Source organism: Fusarium musae, chromosome 7 (genome assembly GCF_019915245.1).
Source record: "Fusarium musae strain F31 chromosome 7, whole genome shotgun sequence".
Lineage (NCBI taxonomy): Eukaryota > Fungi > Ascomycota > Sordariomycetes > Hypocreales > Nectriaceae > Fusarium > Fusarium musae.
The window spans coordinates 1,294,716-1,307,887 of NC_058393.1; the positions used below are offsets into that span (position 1 = coordinate 1,294,716).

At 49.3% G+C, this 13,172-nt stretch overlaps 5 protein-coding genes across 5 annotated transcripts; 3 read left to right on the forward strand and 2 right to left on the reverse strand.

Moving 5' to 3' along the window:
* Nucleotides 1-678: 678 nt before the first annotated feature.
* J7337_009595 (uncharacterized protein) lies at nt 679-2,529 on the forward strand (the record flags this gene model as incomplete). Its single annotated transcript, XM_044827190.1, has 1 exon — nt 679-2,529. The coding sequence occupies one exon, from the start codon at nt 679-681 to the stop codon at nt 2,527-2,529; it is 1,851 nt and encodes a 616-aa protein (XP_044677784.1).
* A 324-nt stretch (nt 2,530-2,853) lies between these two features.
* Nucleotides 2,854-5,310, forward strand: J7337_009596 (uncharacterized protein; the record flags this gene model as incomplete). The annotated part of the gene is made up of 1 exon (XM_044827191.1): nt 2,854-5,310. The coding sequence occupies one exon, from the start codon at nt 2,854-2,856 to the stop codon at nt 5,308-5,310; it is 2,457 nt and encodes an 818-aa protein (XP_044677785.1).
* Nucleotides 5,311-5,815: 505 nt separating this feature from the next.
* Nucleotides 5,816-6,716, reverse strand: J7337_009597 (uncharacterized protein; the record flags this gene model as incomplete). Its single annotated transcript, XM_044827192.1, has 2 exons — nt 5,816-6,437; nt 6,526-6,716. 2 exons carry the CDS (start codon nt 6,714-6,716, stop codon nt 5,816-5,818), a joined length of 813 nt encoding a protein of 270 aa, XP_044677786.1.
* A 750-nt stretch (nt 6,717-7,466) lies between these two features.
* Nucleotides 7,467-8,896, reverse strand: J7337_009598 (uncharacterized protein; the record flags this gene model as incomplete). The annotated part of the gene is made up of 3 exons (XM_044827193.1): nt 7,467-8,330; nt 8,382-8,707; nt 8,767-8,896. 3 exons carry the CDS (start codon nt 8,894-8,896, stop codon nt 7,467-7,469), a joined length of 1,320 nt encoding a protein of 439 aa, XP_044677787.1.
* Nucleotides 8,897-10,923: 2,027 nt separating this feature from the next.
* J7337_009599 (uncharacterized protein) lies at nt 10,924-12,912 on the forward strand (the record flags this gene model as incomplete). Its single annotated transcript, XM_044827194.1, has 5 exons — nt 10,924-10,963; nt 11,297-11,451; nt 11,499-11,545; nt 11,593-11,883; nt 11,931-12,912. 5 exons carry the CDS (start codon nt 10,924-10,926, stop codon nt 12,910-12,912), a joined length of 1,515 nt encoding a protein of 504 aa, XP_044677788.1.
* Between the last annotated feature and the right edge of the window lie 260 nt (nt 12,913-13,172).

Genomic DNA, 13,172 nt, shown 5'->3' on the forward strand with positions numbered 1-13,172 from the left:
AGATGCATTTGCTTCTGATTCTCATATCGAAATGCTTCGACATAGTATGCCATTTGATAAAATGAAGGCGGTGATACAAGCATATTGCATACAGACCTGATTTCGATGTTCCATTGCCGTTGCATGTCCCGTAGCCGAAGTAACGTGCTACGCATTTGACGAAGTGGTTCTGACAAGGGCTTATATCAGGGAGACGATCTTGGAAGTGGGATGCTGATTCCCACGAATCATTCGGGCTTTGGCCGACAATCTACAAGGCATCTTGATGATGAAGCTCCAGTACAAAGCAAAAACAATGCTTGATCAACCCCTCAAACGAGGCATTTGTTTGGATTTGGACTGTCTAAGACCACATACGCGGCCGATGATCATGTGTGTTCTGAATCATGTAAGCTGAGACTCGCCATGTGTTGCAATTGGTTCCCATCATATCAACTTTATTGTTAGCCAAATGGAAAGGGCCAGATTGATCTGTACAACCGATCATTTTATTTCCGAGGATGGCTAGAAATTGTGGCGTAGATGTGGTTGTGGCTGATGGTGGGCTCCTCTTATCTCTTATCGGCTAAAAATTCAGAAAAAGTTGCGACTGCGACGGGCTATTTTCGCAACTTTAGCTACGCAAAACTTTAGACGTTTCTGCTTTCTACCCACTCGAATTCCCTATAGCCCGCGAAAATGGCTAAGAAGAGAAAGGCATCAGGGCGCAGTAGTGTGCCTTCAGGCCCCAAAGAACTCGATCCTTCGGAAGCCCGCCTTGGACCTATCACTACCTATGAGGATGTTGCAGACTCAGAAGACGAGTACTTCATGAACCGAGACCAAATACTACTCGACGAAGCGCCGGACTCGAAACGTCGAAGGAAAGAAGATGACGATATCGAGCTGTCCGATGAAGAGGTTCTCGGATACGAGGACTCCGACTCAGAAGAGGAAGACGACCAGGATGATCAACCGCGTAAAAACAAGGGATCAGCATCCAAAGATGTAGCCTCAGACGACGAAGCTGGCCAGGAAGAGGAGGAGGGCGATTCCGGTTGGTGGGGATCCTCAAGAAACGACTACTACAATGCCGACAACATCGAGACTGAGGCCGATGCCCTCGAAGAAGAAGTGGAAGCCAAGCGTCTTCAACAGAAGAAGCTTTCCAAGATGGCTGAGGAGGATTTCATCTTTGATGGTGACGAGTGGCTAGCCGAGGGCCAAGAAGATGGAGAGGGCGAAGAGACGGTCACAGAAGTCTTGAAGGAAGTTGAGATCACCGACGATATGAGCCCTGAAGAGCGATATACAATTCTCAGGGACCGTTATCCCGAATTCGAGCCTCTTGTCAAGGAATTCCAAAGCCTGCAACCTACTTTGGTGGATTTGCAAAAATCGGCCCAGGGTCTCTCGGGTCAATCATTAGAAGCCGTCAAGTACTGGGTGGCCGGCTGTTACGTTGCTGCTCTCGCGAGTTATTTTGCCATCCTGACCTCTCCAGCAAGAGATAACGCAAAGGTGCAGAAAACCATTGATCCTGCCGAGCTACGGGACCACGAGGTCATGGAGACCTTGATGAATTGTCGAGAGGCATGGCAAAAGGTCAAGGATCTCAAGTCAACCAAGAGTTTCGATGGCGACGCTATTTCGGATATCGACGATGATGCATTGATGCAGGGTGTTGAGAATCTCGAGGTTGAAGTGAAGAAAACCAAGAAGAGCAAGAAGTCGTCGAAGCAAGAAAAGGCCGCAGCTGAGAAACTGGCACGAAAGCTGGAGAAAATCAAGGCTGGAGAAGCTGCTGTTGCTGATCTATATGATCTACCTCTTCCCGGAAAGAAATCCAAGAAGTCCAAGAAGGCTGCTGCTATCGAACAAGACGATGACGACTCCGACTTTGGTGAAGAGGACGTTCTTGATGAACGAACCGCAGCTGAGAAGGCCGCCCGCAAGAAGAGTCTCAAGTTCTACACATCTCAAATCGTACAGAAGGCGAACAAGCGTGCTGGCGCTGGAAGGGATGCCGGTGGTGACATGGATATTCCTCACCGCGAACGACTTCGAGACCGTGCGGCGCGTCTCAATGCTGAGGCTGAGCGACGTGGACAGAAGAACTCCAAGCTTGGAGCAGACCTTGATGAAAACAGTGACGATGAAGACACCACAACGGCCAAGGCTGTCCGTGACAATGAGGATGAGTACTACGATATGGTGGCACAAAGGTCAAAGAAGAACAAGGAGGACAAGGCCGCTCGTTACGCAGCATACGCTGCTGCCAGTAAGGCAGATCGAGTTGTCGAGAAGGAGGAGCTCGGTGAGGACGGCAAGCGTAAGATCACATATGCCATCGAGAAGAACAAGGGTCTAGCACCCAAGCGAAGCAAGGACGTCAGGAACCCCAGAGTCAAGAAGCGCAAGCAGTACGAGGCGAAGCAAAAGAAGTTGAAGAGCATGAAGCCTGTTTGGCAAGGCGGCGAGCCCAAGGGAGGATACCAAGGAGAGCTGTCAGGTATCAACACAGCAGTTGTCAAGAGCACAAGACTATAGATTTAAAATTCATTCGGGACTTGGTTAATAGCGTCATCAAAGATAGAATTCATCCAATTTGTGAAATATCCATTTGCTTGGCTTCCGCAACGTACTTGTAAGTCCCCTGATTATCACCTAGTCTATTTTATGGCGGGTCGACCCTCGTATGGCGGGGCCAAGCTCCACGTTGCTTGAACAGCTTTCCTCCAGCAAACCTGCAGCTTTCCAACGCCTCTCCTTAAATTTCCAACGACCATAAGAGCCAAGGTGCGACAAACTATTGAGCAGATGCCTATCAATAGGTAAAACCGATACTATACGATCCATAACTCTCGCGCAACAATGGCCGATATCGACACTTCCAAGCTCACCTCATCCGCCCAGATCTTCTCTCAGAATAACACCCTCCCACAGATCCGAGCTATTCACAAAAGCCTCCATGTCGCAATCGAAGAAAAGTCTACTCGCCTGCGCACTCAGGTCGGAAGCTCCTATCGCGATCTGCTCGGGACAGCGGACACTATTGTGCACATGCGCGATGATAACGATGTCGTTCAGGAGCTTCTAGGCAAGATGGGTGGCCGATGCGGTAGAGCTGTGATCAGCGCCAAGGCTACGGGCCTCGCAAATTTTGTCGCGAAGGAGAATAAATCCGCTACCTCTGTCGCAGCACGGTTGAGGCTACTCGACGCCTGTGTCCTGGTAGTTGGGCGAATACTTAAAGGCAGTGGTGGACTGGGCGACAATGTCAATAAGGGAGATAGATTGGTACTTTCTACCAAGGTCCTGGTTCTGAGTCGACTTCTGATAAAGAGTCTCTCGGACGATGCAACTGGCGCTAGCAGTCACCAAGCCATCGAAACCGCGAGAGTATCCGTTAGCAAGCTACGACGAAGGTTGCTCAGGAACGTCGAGAAGGTCTTTGAGAGAGCGGGCGATGAGACTGAGAGGGAAGACGTGCAGAAGGCCCTATGTGCATACAGCCTAGCGACAAGCTCTGGAGCACGAGATGTCCTCCGTCATTTTCTCCATGTGAGAGCAGAGGCTATGGGGCTAGCATTTGAGGTGGAAGAGAATAACCGGAAGAGGAGTGCCGATGACGTTGTTCAAGCTTTGCGGCTCTATTCGAGAACTCTTCTTGATGTGCAAGCTTTAGTGCCAGGCAGATTGTCATTGGCGCTCTCGGGTCTTAAGAGCCACCCTCTCCTAGCTGACCCCGGCCTCAAGCAGCTTGAAGGGCTACGACTAGACATTTATGAACGGTGGTGTGACGAAGAAATCCAGTACTTCACACCGTTTGTCCGACATGACGACCTGGATGGAAGCCAAGCTCGTGAGATGCTAGCTGCATGGTCCGAGAAGGGATCAGAGGTTCTCCTCGACGGACTCAAGAAAACGCTGGACACAATGTCCGAATTCAAGTCAATTACGGAGCTTCGAACAAGTGTTTTGGAGCTTTGGATTAGAGACGGCGGCAAGGCTCGAGGTATCGATCCATCAGAAATGCAGGATTCTCTCCGTCAAGCTATCAACTCACGCATGCTCGAAGTCCTCGACACAAAGGTCAGCAAGCTCCGCTTAGTTGGCTCAGAGATCTCTGCAGCTCTAGGACGATGGAAAGATAGTATCACCGATGAACATGTGAGCATCTGGAACGACGAAGGTTACGATGAAGCCCTTGCGGGTGGTGCTGCCCCATTTGTGCAAGAGGTCGTGTCTCGGTTTTATGGACGGAATGATGCTGTCTCCAAAGCAGCGCATTCTTACAAATCATGGTATCATGTCATCGATGATGTCAAGGAGGTTGTTGAACAATTGAGACGGCAACGCTGGGATAATGACTACGACGAGATTGAGGACGAGGAGACGATCGAAGCTCGACAGAACCTCTTAAGCAAAGAAGATCCCCAGATGCTGCAAGAGAGGCTGGATGCCACGCTTGATAAGTCTTTCAAAGAGCTTGAAGATCAAATACAAAGTCTCTGGGATGAGCAGGCCGAGTCATCGCGCAACGGTAAAGTAGCCATGTACTTCCTCCGTATTTTACGAGATATCCGACATCAGCTACCAGAGTGCCCTTCCACAAAGAGCTTTGGCCTGAGGGCTGTCCCTTCAATGCATGAGAAGGTGGCTTTGGCAGTTTCACAGTCTTCTCTGGAAGAGTTCTCCAGGCAAGGACTTTCACAGCGAGTAGTGGTGGGTCGACCACTTTGGGATGGAGAGCCAGCGCTACCCAATCAGCCCTCACCAGAGATTTTCCAGTTCCTACGATCACTATCACTGTCTATGTCGGACGAGGGGGCTGATCTCTGGACCAAAGCTGCTGTGTCTGTGTTGAAGAAGCACCTGACTGAGCAACTATGCAGAATGTGGGAGGTAGCAGTGGCGGAGCACGTAGTTGACGATAAGGAAGACGTCAAAGATGAGAAGTCAAACGAGGTAGATGCAAAGGAAGAGAAGGACGACGACGACGATGATACAGAAGACGAGAGTGCAGAGGAGACCGATGAAAAGAAGGCCAGTGCCGAGAAAGAGTCACCAAAGCTCGATGATACCGAAGAGAAGAAACCTGGTCTCAGTGCCGAGCAGAAGACGGATGTCTTAACTCAATGGCTCTTTGATATTGCCCTCTTACGGCGTTGTATTGGCAACACAGAGTCCGCAGGCAGCTCGTTCCAGAAGCTCGAGGACAGTGTCTACCGACACTCCAAATTAGACGGGGCAGCCAAACACCGAATCTCGAAGTCGTCCAACGACTTCTGGCAACGAGTCAGTTTATTGTTTGGTCTGCTAGCATAGGGGATACGCAACACTTAACAATCAAAGACTATTAACAACCCACTAATCATGGCACTCCTGCTGAAGACACTGTCAATTAAACTGTGTTGTCCGCACCAAGGATAATATGTATACGAGTGTCAGTACCTTGTTCATAAGGGGATTGTGACAGCTCTGGCTATCACATACGACCACAGCTCGTAGAGAACACGGGGTCCCGTCTGCTCCCCCTTAGTTAAGCTGCGAAGCGCTGGATTAGTAGTTGGGTCGGTGACGACCAGCGAATCCCCAGTGTTGTATGTTTTTTTTGTCCGTGTATAATCTCTTTTTGTTACATGTTATGTGGTTGTGCTGATATTGTGTGACGTCGCTAATCCTTACCTCTGCTCAGCAGCGTACCTAGGTAGTAAGTGGGGAGTAGAAAAGACACAGAATACTAAGGTGAGAGAGCACATGTCCGAGTCGAGTCTAATTGCTTCATATTTGCTTCTCTGGTATAGATACCTAGATAAGACAGCGTCAATCATTACAGCTTGTGTCGCTTCGCACCGCTCGCAAGCTTCGCAAACTCCTCCTGGGGAACACCCGTCATGAATCTCTCCAGTCCAGCGAAAACCTCATGGACATTCTGTGTGTGCAGAATATCCAACTCAGGCTTCCTGACCAGCTTCTTGATTCCGATCAAGCTATCCCCAATGAGGTGATCTCCCAGCCTCTCGTCAACCTCTTTCAACACTCTAGCCCTGAACTTGACATCATCGCCCTCGTCAAAGATGGCATTGACGAATCCACAGCGCTCGAGGTCCTGAGATCCAATGCGGCAACTCATGAGCAATGCTTCGTAGGCTCGTGCAGGTCCGAGACGCAGTGCGAGTGCTCGCGATGCACCACCCTCAGCAACGAGACCAATGGATGAGAAAGGTGTGAGGAGGAAAGTCGATGGCGCGCAGTAAATAAAGTCAGCAAACGCAATGAGCGCAGCTGTAAGGCCTACAACAGGACCATTGAGGCCAACGACGAGAACTTTGGGGTGAGTTGCAAAGGCATGGGTGATGTTGAGGTTTTGAGCGACAAAACCCTGCAAGACTTGCTTGTGGACTGCTTTCCCATCTCCAGCTATCTCTCGAGAGACACCGACGTCAGCTCCTCTGCGAATAGTTAGTTACATCGATACTGATTGATATCGGTTGTCTGTCGTTTGGAAGACAGTGGACTGTTTCGAAGGAGGGCTCTCACGCTGAAAAGTATCGACCCTTTGCCAAAATCACTGTAGTGAAAACCTCGTCATGGGTGGCGATCTCTCGCATCTTTTGAGCGAGATCATAGTATTGTGCTGAGTTGAAGGCGTTGAGTTTTCGTTCATTGCAAATGGTTAGGACGGCGACACGGCCTCGATATTCGAGCTGCAGGGTAGACTCTTCTGCCATGATGAAAGCTGTAGACTGTAGTATAAAGGATGTGATGGAAAGTATTCGGAATGAGAAAGCAGATGAATAGAGGAGAAGAGGCTGTTCGATTGAGGATGAAGATGATAACCAGAGAAGTTGAGTTGACTCCTTGTTCTCTCAAGGGTATCTTACTTACAAGGGCTATTGATTGAGTTACCCCGGATCTTTGTCTCCCCACTCGGTTGGCGTACCGAGATGCCTCGGTATGGGAGGCGGAGATTGTTGCTAGAGCCAAGTCTGCAGGGAGACCGATCACTGGAGAACGAATAATTGGCCGACTTGACTGTGTAATAGATGGTAGAAAGATCGATAACTGAGTTCTACATGATTCTGGTCTCATTACACATCATCCATCAAGCTCTAGATACACTTGTATTTGCTGTCGACAACTCAGATGAGCTAACTGAGGAGCATGCTGAAATATCCCGGACCAATCATGAAACAACTACTCCGTACATGTGTCTCGATTAAAGAAGTGTATATAACGTGTATGAATAATCCATTCGAGCTACTACGTTATCTTGGTAGGCACTGAATTACTGAAGCCCAAGCTTGGTACATTGACATCCCCAGTCCATCCGCAAAACTCCTTTGCCGAAAGATTCAGCATGCAATTTCTTTTCAATTATCACAATAACCACCCGCTTACACTGGCCCTTCACGCTCATCTTCTTCTTTTTCCTAATCAATCTTCTTCACCCCTGCAGGCACCTCCGTTGACCACCGTTCCTATCGGCGTTTTGGCGCAAATTGCCTCTGCTTGGGGAAGCTCAATGGCAGCGTTAGACGGGCTACGCTAACCTGTTGTTTCGTATCCTTGTTTATGACATGCTTCATGCGACCGCCAATCTCCTGGAAGTAGGCATTCATCGTCTTCTGATCAATCTTCAGATCGTCACGTAGGTTCTGTGTGTCAACCTCAAAATTGTCAATGATGCTTGCAAAAACACAGCAGTGTGTTATCAGCAGATCCACGTGGAACTTGCGCATCTCGCCACGGTCAGAGAACTTGCGGCGAATGCTCTCGATCACAGCCTCGGGTGCAGGAGCAAGGAACTCTCTAAGTTTCTCTCGAGGTGCGATAGTTCGGGTGCCACGGGCCTTGCCAGGCTTGCTGTGAAGGTAGAAAAGAAGCATGAAGTAGAAGTAACGTAGTACACGTAGCCGATCCACAGCCTCCTCGTTGCCTGCCACGCGGTTCACCCGAGCGGCAACAAAGCGTGATGACACCTGGATGCCCTCATTGTGTTGTACCTTTTCTTGCCATTCTCGAATGGGAACCAGCTTGAGGATGTCTGCTCCGATGATCTTCTTGGGGTCGTAAACGTCTTGGATCTCGGTCGCTTCCATGTTGGCAATGGGTACAGGCTTGGCGGCATCCACAACCGCTTGTAACTCCTCTCTCGATGACATGGTCGATGTGACTTCTCCCACAGAGTTGAGCATAGCACGCGCTGCTGCATCAATCTTCGCAGGCTCTTCCCCAGCATTCCTTTGCGGTGCGATAGCGTTTAAGACGTTCTCTTGGATGGCCTTTTTGGCCTTCTTGGTACCAAATGTCTGGCCAAGGTCGGTCTTTAGCTGTAGCATGGTCTGTACTTTGTTAGAATGTTGCCTTTCTAGAGTAGATAGATATAGGTGTACCTGAGTGTTATCGCGCTGACCAGAAGAAGCAGCGGCGCCCTGCCTTGCCCTTACTGAAGCCCGCATTGTCATCTTCTTAGCCTCGACCACCTCAAGTTTTCCCGTCTTGGGATCGTAGATTCCGAGGAAGTGATTTAGTGCTGGCTTTTTCCCTCTTGGCTCGTCCGATTTGACAGTGTAGTCCATAGATCGATGTGCATTCGAGTGCAGCAGGAAATCTTTTTCTGCAGCCGATTCAGGCTGTTTGCTTTTTGACTTGGCGCCATTCTTGGGCGCATATGAGTGAAAGGGAATGTTCTTTGGTACTTGGAAGCCAACAGCCGTCGCTATTCGAGATCAGTCAATATCTGTCGCATCGCGCCCATACAGAGGTGGTGGTTGGTACCTATCACAGGAGGGCAGAACTTGGGTCTGAGGACAGAAGAGACGGTCGCCGACGAAGGAGGCGCATCAATAACAACCTTCTTCTTTGGCTTCGTCGACTCCCCGCTTCTCTTGCGCTTTTCACTCCCCATTTTGGATGGCCGATTATCGACTTCGTATGCAATATTGAGTACAGGTACTCTTGATACAGACAAGGTCTTAGAAATTTTTTGACTTTCAGTGGCAGAAAGAGAGGGACCGCCGTTTAGCCGGCCCGAGAGGGAAGGCGGTGAGAGACGAGAACGTACCTTGCAGTTGTATCCAGATATGCGGAAGAATTGAGTTGAAGAATGAAGGTATTAAGAGCCGTTTGGAAGAGTTCTAGAATGTCGATTTCATATACTGTCGTATGCAATTCAATTGATGGTTGATGCGTTTCGCTGAGCTCCAGTATCTCCAAATTTCCACATCTTCAGCATTCCATGCCTGCAACGCACCAAGTAGCTCCACTAGCGCTACTCTGTTTGTGACGTCGGCGCTGAATGCGACAGAGCGTCGCGCACAACACCTTGTCAATTTTAAAATTAGGGAACGGCGAAATCAATCGCATTTGAAAGCACTGGAATCACGACATAAGAAGTAGATGAATTGGCGTGTGGCCGAAGGACTTGCATGAGTTGGCTGATAGCTAGCGCGCGACACAGCATGATCGACCTGCAGCTGTAGGCTAATTGGTGCCACGAGGGCACAATCACAAAGCACACAAATTGTCAGAGGAATACTCTGTATTTCTTTCTCTTAGAACTGCCATTCAAGTTCTTGTTGCATCGTCTTTTGCGAGCATGACTGATTGTCTTTGATCCTAACACCGCCTGGTTCCTGACCGCCCAATTGTCATAATCCCCATCCCCGTAATGTTCATTGTGTGCCCAACAGCCGCTCAAGTGCGGGGTTCCACCACCGTGACGTAGTTCCCAAAGTCAAATCCCAGCTCATAACGTTGCGGGACATCCCAGAGGCGCCAAGGTAGAGTTCGCATCTTCGGCCAGAGTATCGTTGTGCGTGTGAAGTCGTAACATCATGCGAGATGAGTCAAGTCAGGTTGAGGTGCGAGGTGTTTATTTGCTGTGAAACCGGTTAGCGATTGTCGACATGTCGACGACAACGATGCAACTTACGATCTGGCCCTCATCTTTCTTCTCTTGCGCTTGAGGCGGCGAACCCGCTTCTTCCTCCATTTGGCTCTCATCTTGATTGACGATGCTGTTGAAAGACGTTAGCAGCGGTGGCGCAAATGTGGAATGCCGTCAACAAGACAAGGAGCTTGCCATGACATGAGCTCAAGCTCAATGCCTGCAAGCTACAAGCTCTAGGCCAGGGTCGGGTCGCGTAAACTTACTCTTTCGTGGATGAGAATCGTGTTGGGATAAGGAACAAACTTCTGAAGCTTGGAGAGCAGAATTACGATTTTGTGTATGCAACCCCATTCACAGCACGTGACCGAACCCCATCGTTCCTTCCATTTGGAAGGCCCCACCAAAACTTGGGTGGGCGACGAGTGCCAATTGAGTGGGGGCACTGTCCTGCGCATACAGTGCCAGTGCCAGGCCTGACGATTGAAGCAGAAAGCAGGGAAGGAGGGGAGGAACGGTTGCAATTGTTCAACTGCGACAATAGGAATTGCAACCGACGAGAAAATTAGCCACTACCTACTAAGTAGGTAATTGAACGATTTCCACCACATTACTCAACCACCATCGCAATCTAAACCAAAGCTTTCGTGCTCTTGCTACACAAATCTTACTACGCCAACTAATACAGCCAAGAAAGCACTTACACTACACGTACAAGCAGATGAACCAGATTCAAAATCTATGAACCTCAACATGGAAGAGGATACGACTCGCGCGTCGCAAGAAAGCCCAGCTGCATATCTTCATCTAGTAGACACCAGAAGCGAACACCAATCTCAGCGTACGCTCTTCCTAACATGCCCTCAAGATCTCATATGGTCTCCACCTCTTGTGGCTCTTTCTAACAAACCCGCTTCTCAGAACTGTTTCCAGTGTGGGAACGAGAAATCTTCAAGATCGGGCGAGACCCCCGTGCAAAGTAAGCAAATATCCACATGAAATACATGTCACACAAGCTCACAAATACAGCACGTTGGCTGTCGATAATGACCTCGACTTCGCAGTTTCTCGAAACCACTGTGAAGTGTATGTTGTGGTGTATGAGCCGACTATCAACCATATCTACGTGAGGGACCGAAAGTCTTCAAATGGCACCTTTGTCAATGGCCAACTCATTGGTTCTGGTCCGGATATAAGCCCTGGCTACCTACTGCAGAGCGGCGATGTGATCGAAATTCGACCATACTAGAAGTTTACAGTCTTACAAGATCAGCCACCTCCTCGCCATGAGTTGACTTCCTTACAACTGGAGGAATGCAAGGTTGGCTGAATGATCCCTCTTACCGGCTGGGGTCTGAAACTAACTGCGCTAGTTGTTCGCAAGCAAGTATCACGTCAGTAGCCATTGCCTGGGGCAAGGGGCGGAAGCAGTCGTCTGCCTGGCAAACGATATCCAGACGAAGAAGCAGTTAGTTTGCAAGTTAATCAATCTCGACAAGATTCAAGGAAAGAATTCTCAAGAGGATATCCGCCGCAAGTTTCAGGAAGCTGACATCTTGCGCCAGCTGAGACATGTAAGTCGACTCGTGCTGGTATCGCGAGTCTCGCTAACCTGCAATAGCCTAACATCCTTCCTTATGTGGATGCTATCTCATCACCACACTCACTGTAAGTGAGGCTTACATATTTGCAGAAACATAAGCTGATGGCCCTAGCTATACCTTTACAGAACTTGCATCGGGTGGTGATCTCATGTCATTCATCCTACGCCATGGCACAGTCAAGGAACTCGACTCACGGATCATTATCCGTCAAGTTGTACGTGGTCTTGGCTATCTCCACGAGAAAGACATTGTTCACCGTGATCTCAAACCAGAGAATATCCTCTTGGCTTACTCGCCCAAGATTGCGTACCATCGAGTCATGCTTTCAGACTTTGGCAATTCTGCTGTGCCTCGACGTAGTAGAATGATCACAAACGCTGGGACGCCAGGATACCAAGCACCGTAAGTCACTTAGTTTGGACCTAGCCACTTGCTAACAAGAATCATAGGGAGTTTGCAGCGGGCGGCCAAGCTCACACTGCGGCTGTGGACATCTGGTCCCTAGGTGTTGTTGCACTGCTCCTCCTCGCATCTGATAATCACGACACAGAGCTTAACAAGATGGAACAAGGAGACATAGTCGAATATCTCACTAGATTATTCAATGGAATGCAGACAAAACCGTCTCCCGAAGGGATTGAGTTCGTCTGGAACTGTCTGAAAGTCGACCCATCACAGAGGATCAATGCTTATGGAGCGAAGACGCATACATGGCTTTGTCCTCTGAAGAGGAATCGGGAACTGTTCAAACGAATGGATTCTCGAACACTGGCTTCTTGGAAACCTCAAGATAAGCTCAAACCGATGCCTTGGGTGTTACCTGATCTTGCACTGAGCAACCCACCAACACCTACAAGAAGCCCAGGCTCATCAATCAGCCAATACTTCACGACGACACCTATGCGCTTTGAAACTACCACCAGAAAGTCCAGAGACCGCGTTCTGGGGATAGCCGCAGAATCTGACACAGGAACTGCCACAAGCAAGACTACCTCTTCTTTCTCGGTGCCGCCGCGCCCATGCGGCACTCTACGAGAGTCTGCGACAAATCCCAAGAAGCCTCAACCTCCTTGGCAAGGGTTTCGTAACACTAACGGTTCAGCGAACACTGGATTCCCATCAAAACGCAGAAGAGTCCCAAGAGCTAGGACTCATGATAATGCGAATGTTGCCCTACCTGGGTTGGAGAGACATCTAAGATCACCTAACAACCCCAATCCTCGTTATAGGCAAAACGTTCTTTCGGCTCTCGAGAGGACGAAGTCAAAGTTCCTCACAGACAGCATCTCTCCTGTTTCGAGGACTCCTTTAGATGCTCTCGCTTCAAATGCATTTGTTCCACCACCAAGCCCTAAGAAACGGAAGAGCAAGCGCGATGTGAGGCACAAGGAATCGGGCGGAGCTAATATGCGGCACCTCACATTCCGCTGAAAATGGTCAGGAAATGGTGGGAAACGAAGGGATATGTTCGGGTCTGTGGAGTTACTTTGGTGCTTCACTTCTTTCTTCTATGCGAATTTCATGGGAAAGGAAACACTGGGAATCACAGCCTTACTCAAGTGCGCCAACTACACAATTGAGGGAAACGAGGTTCATAGATTTGGGCGGATGGGATTGCGGATTCTGACTGGGAACTTGCCTATGACCACAGATGGTTCTGGCTGTTTTGATTGACGCTGGGAAAAGGCTGA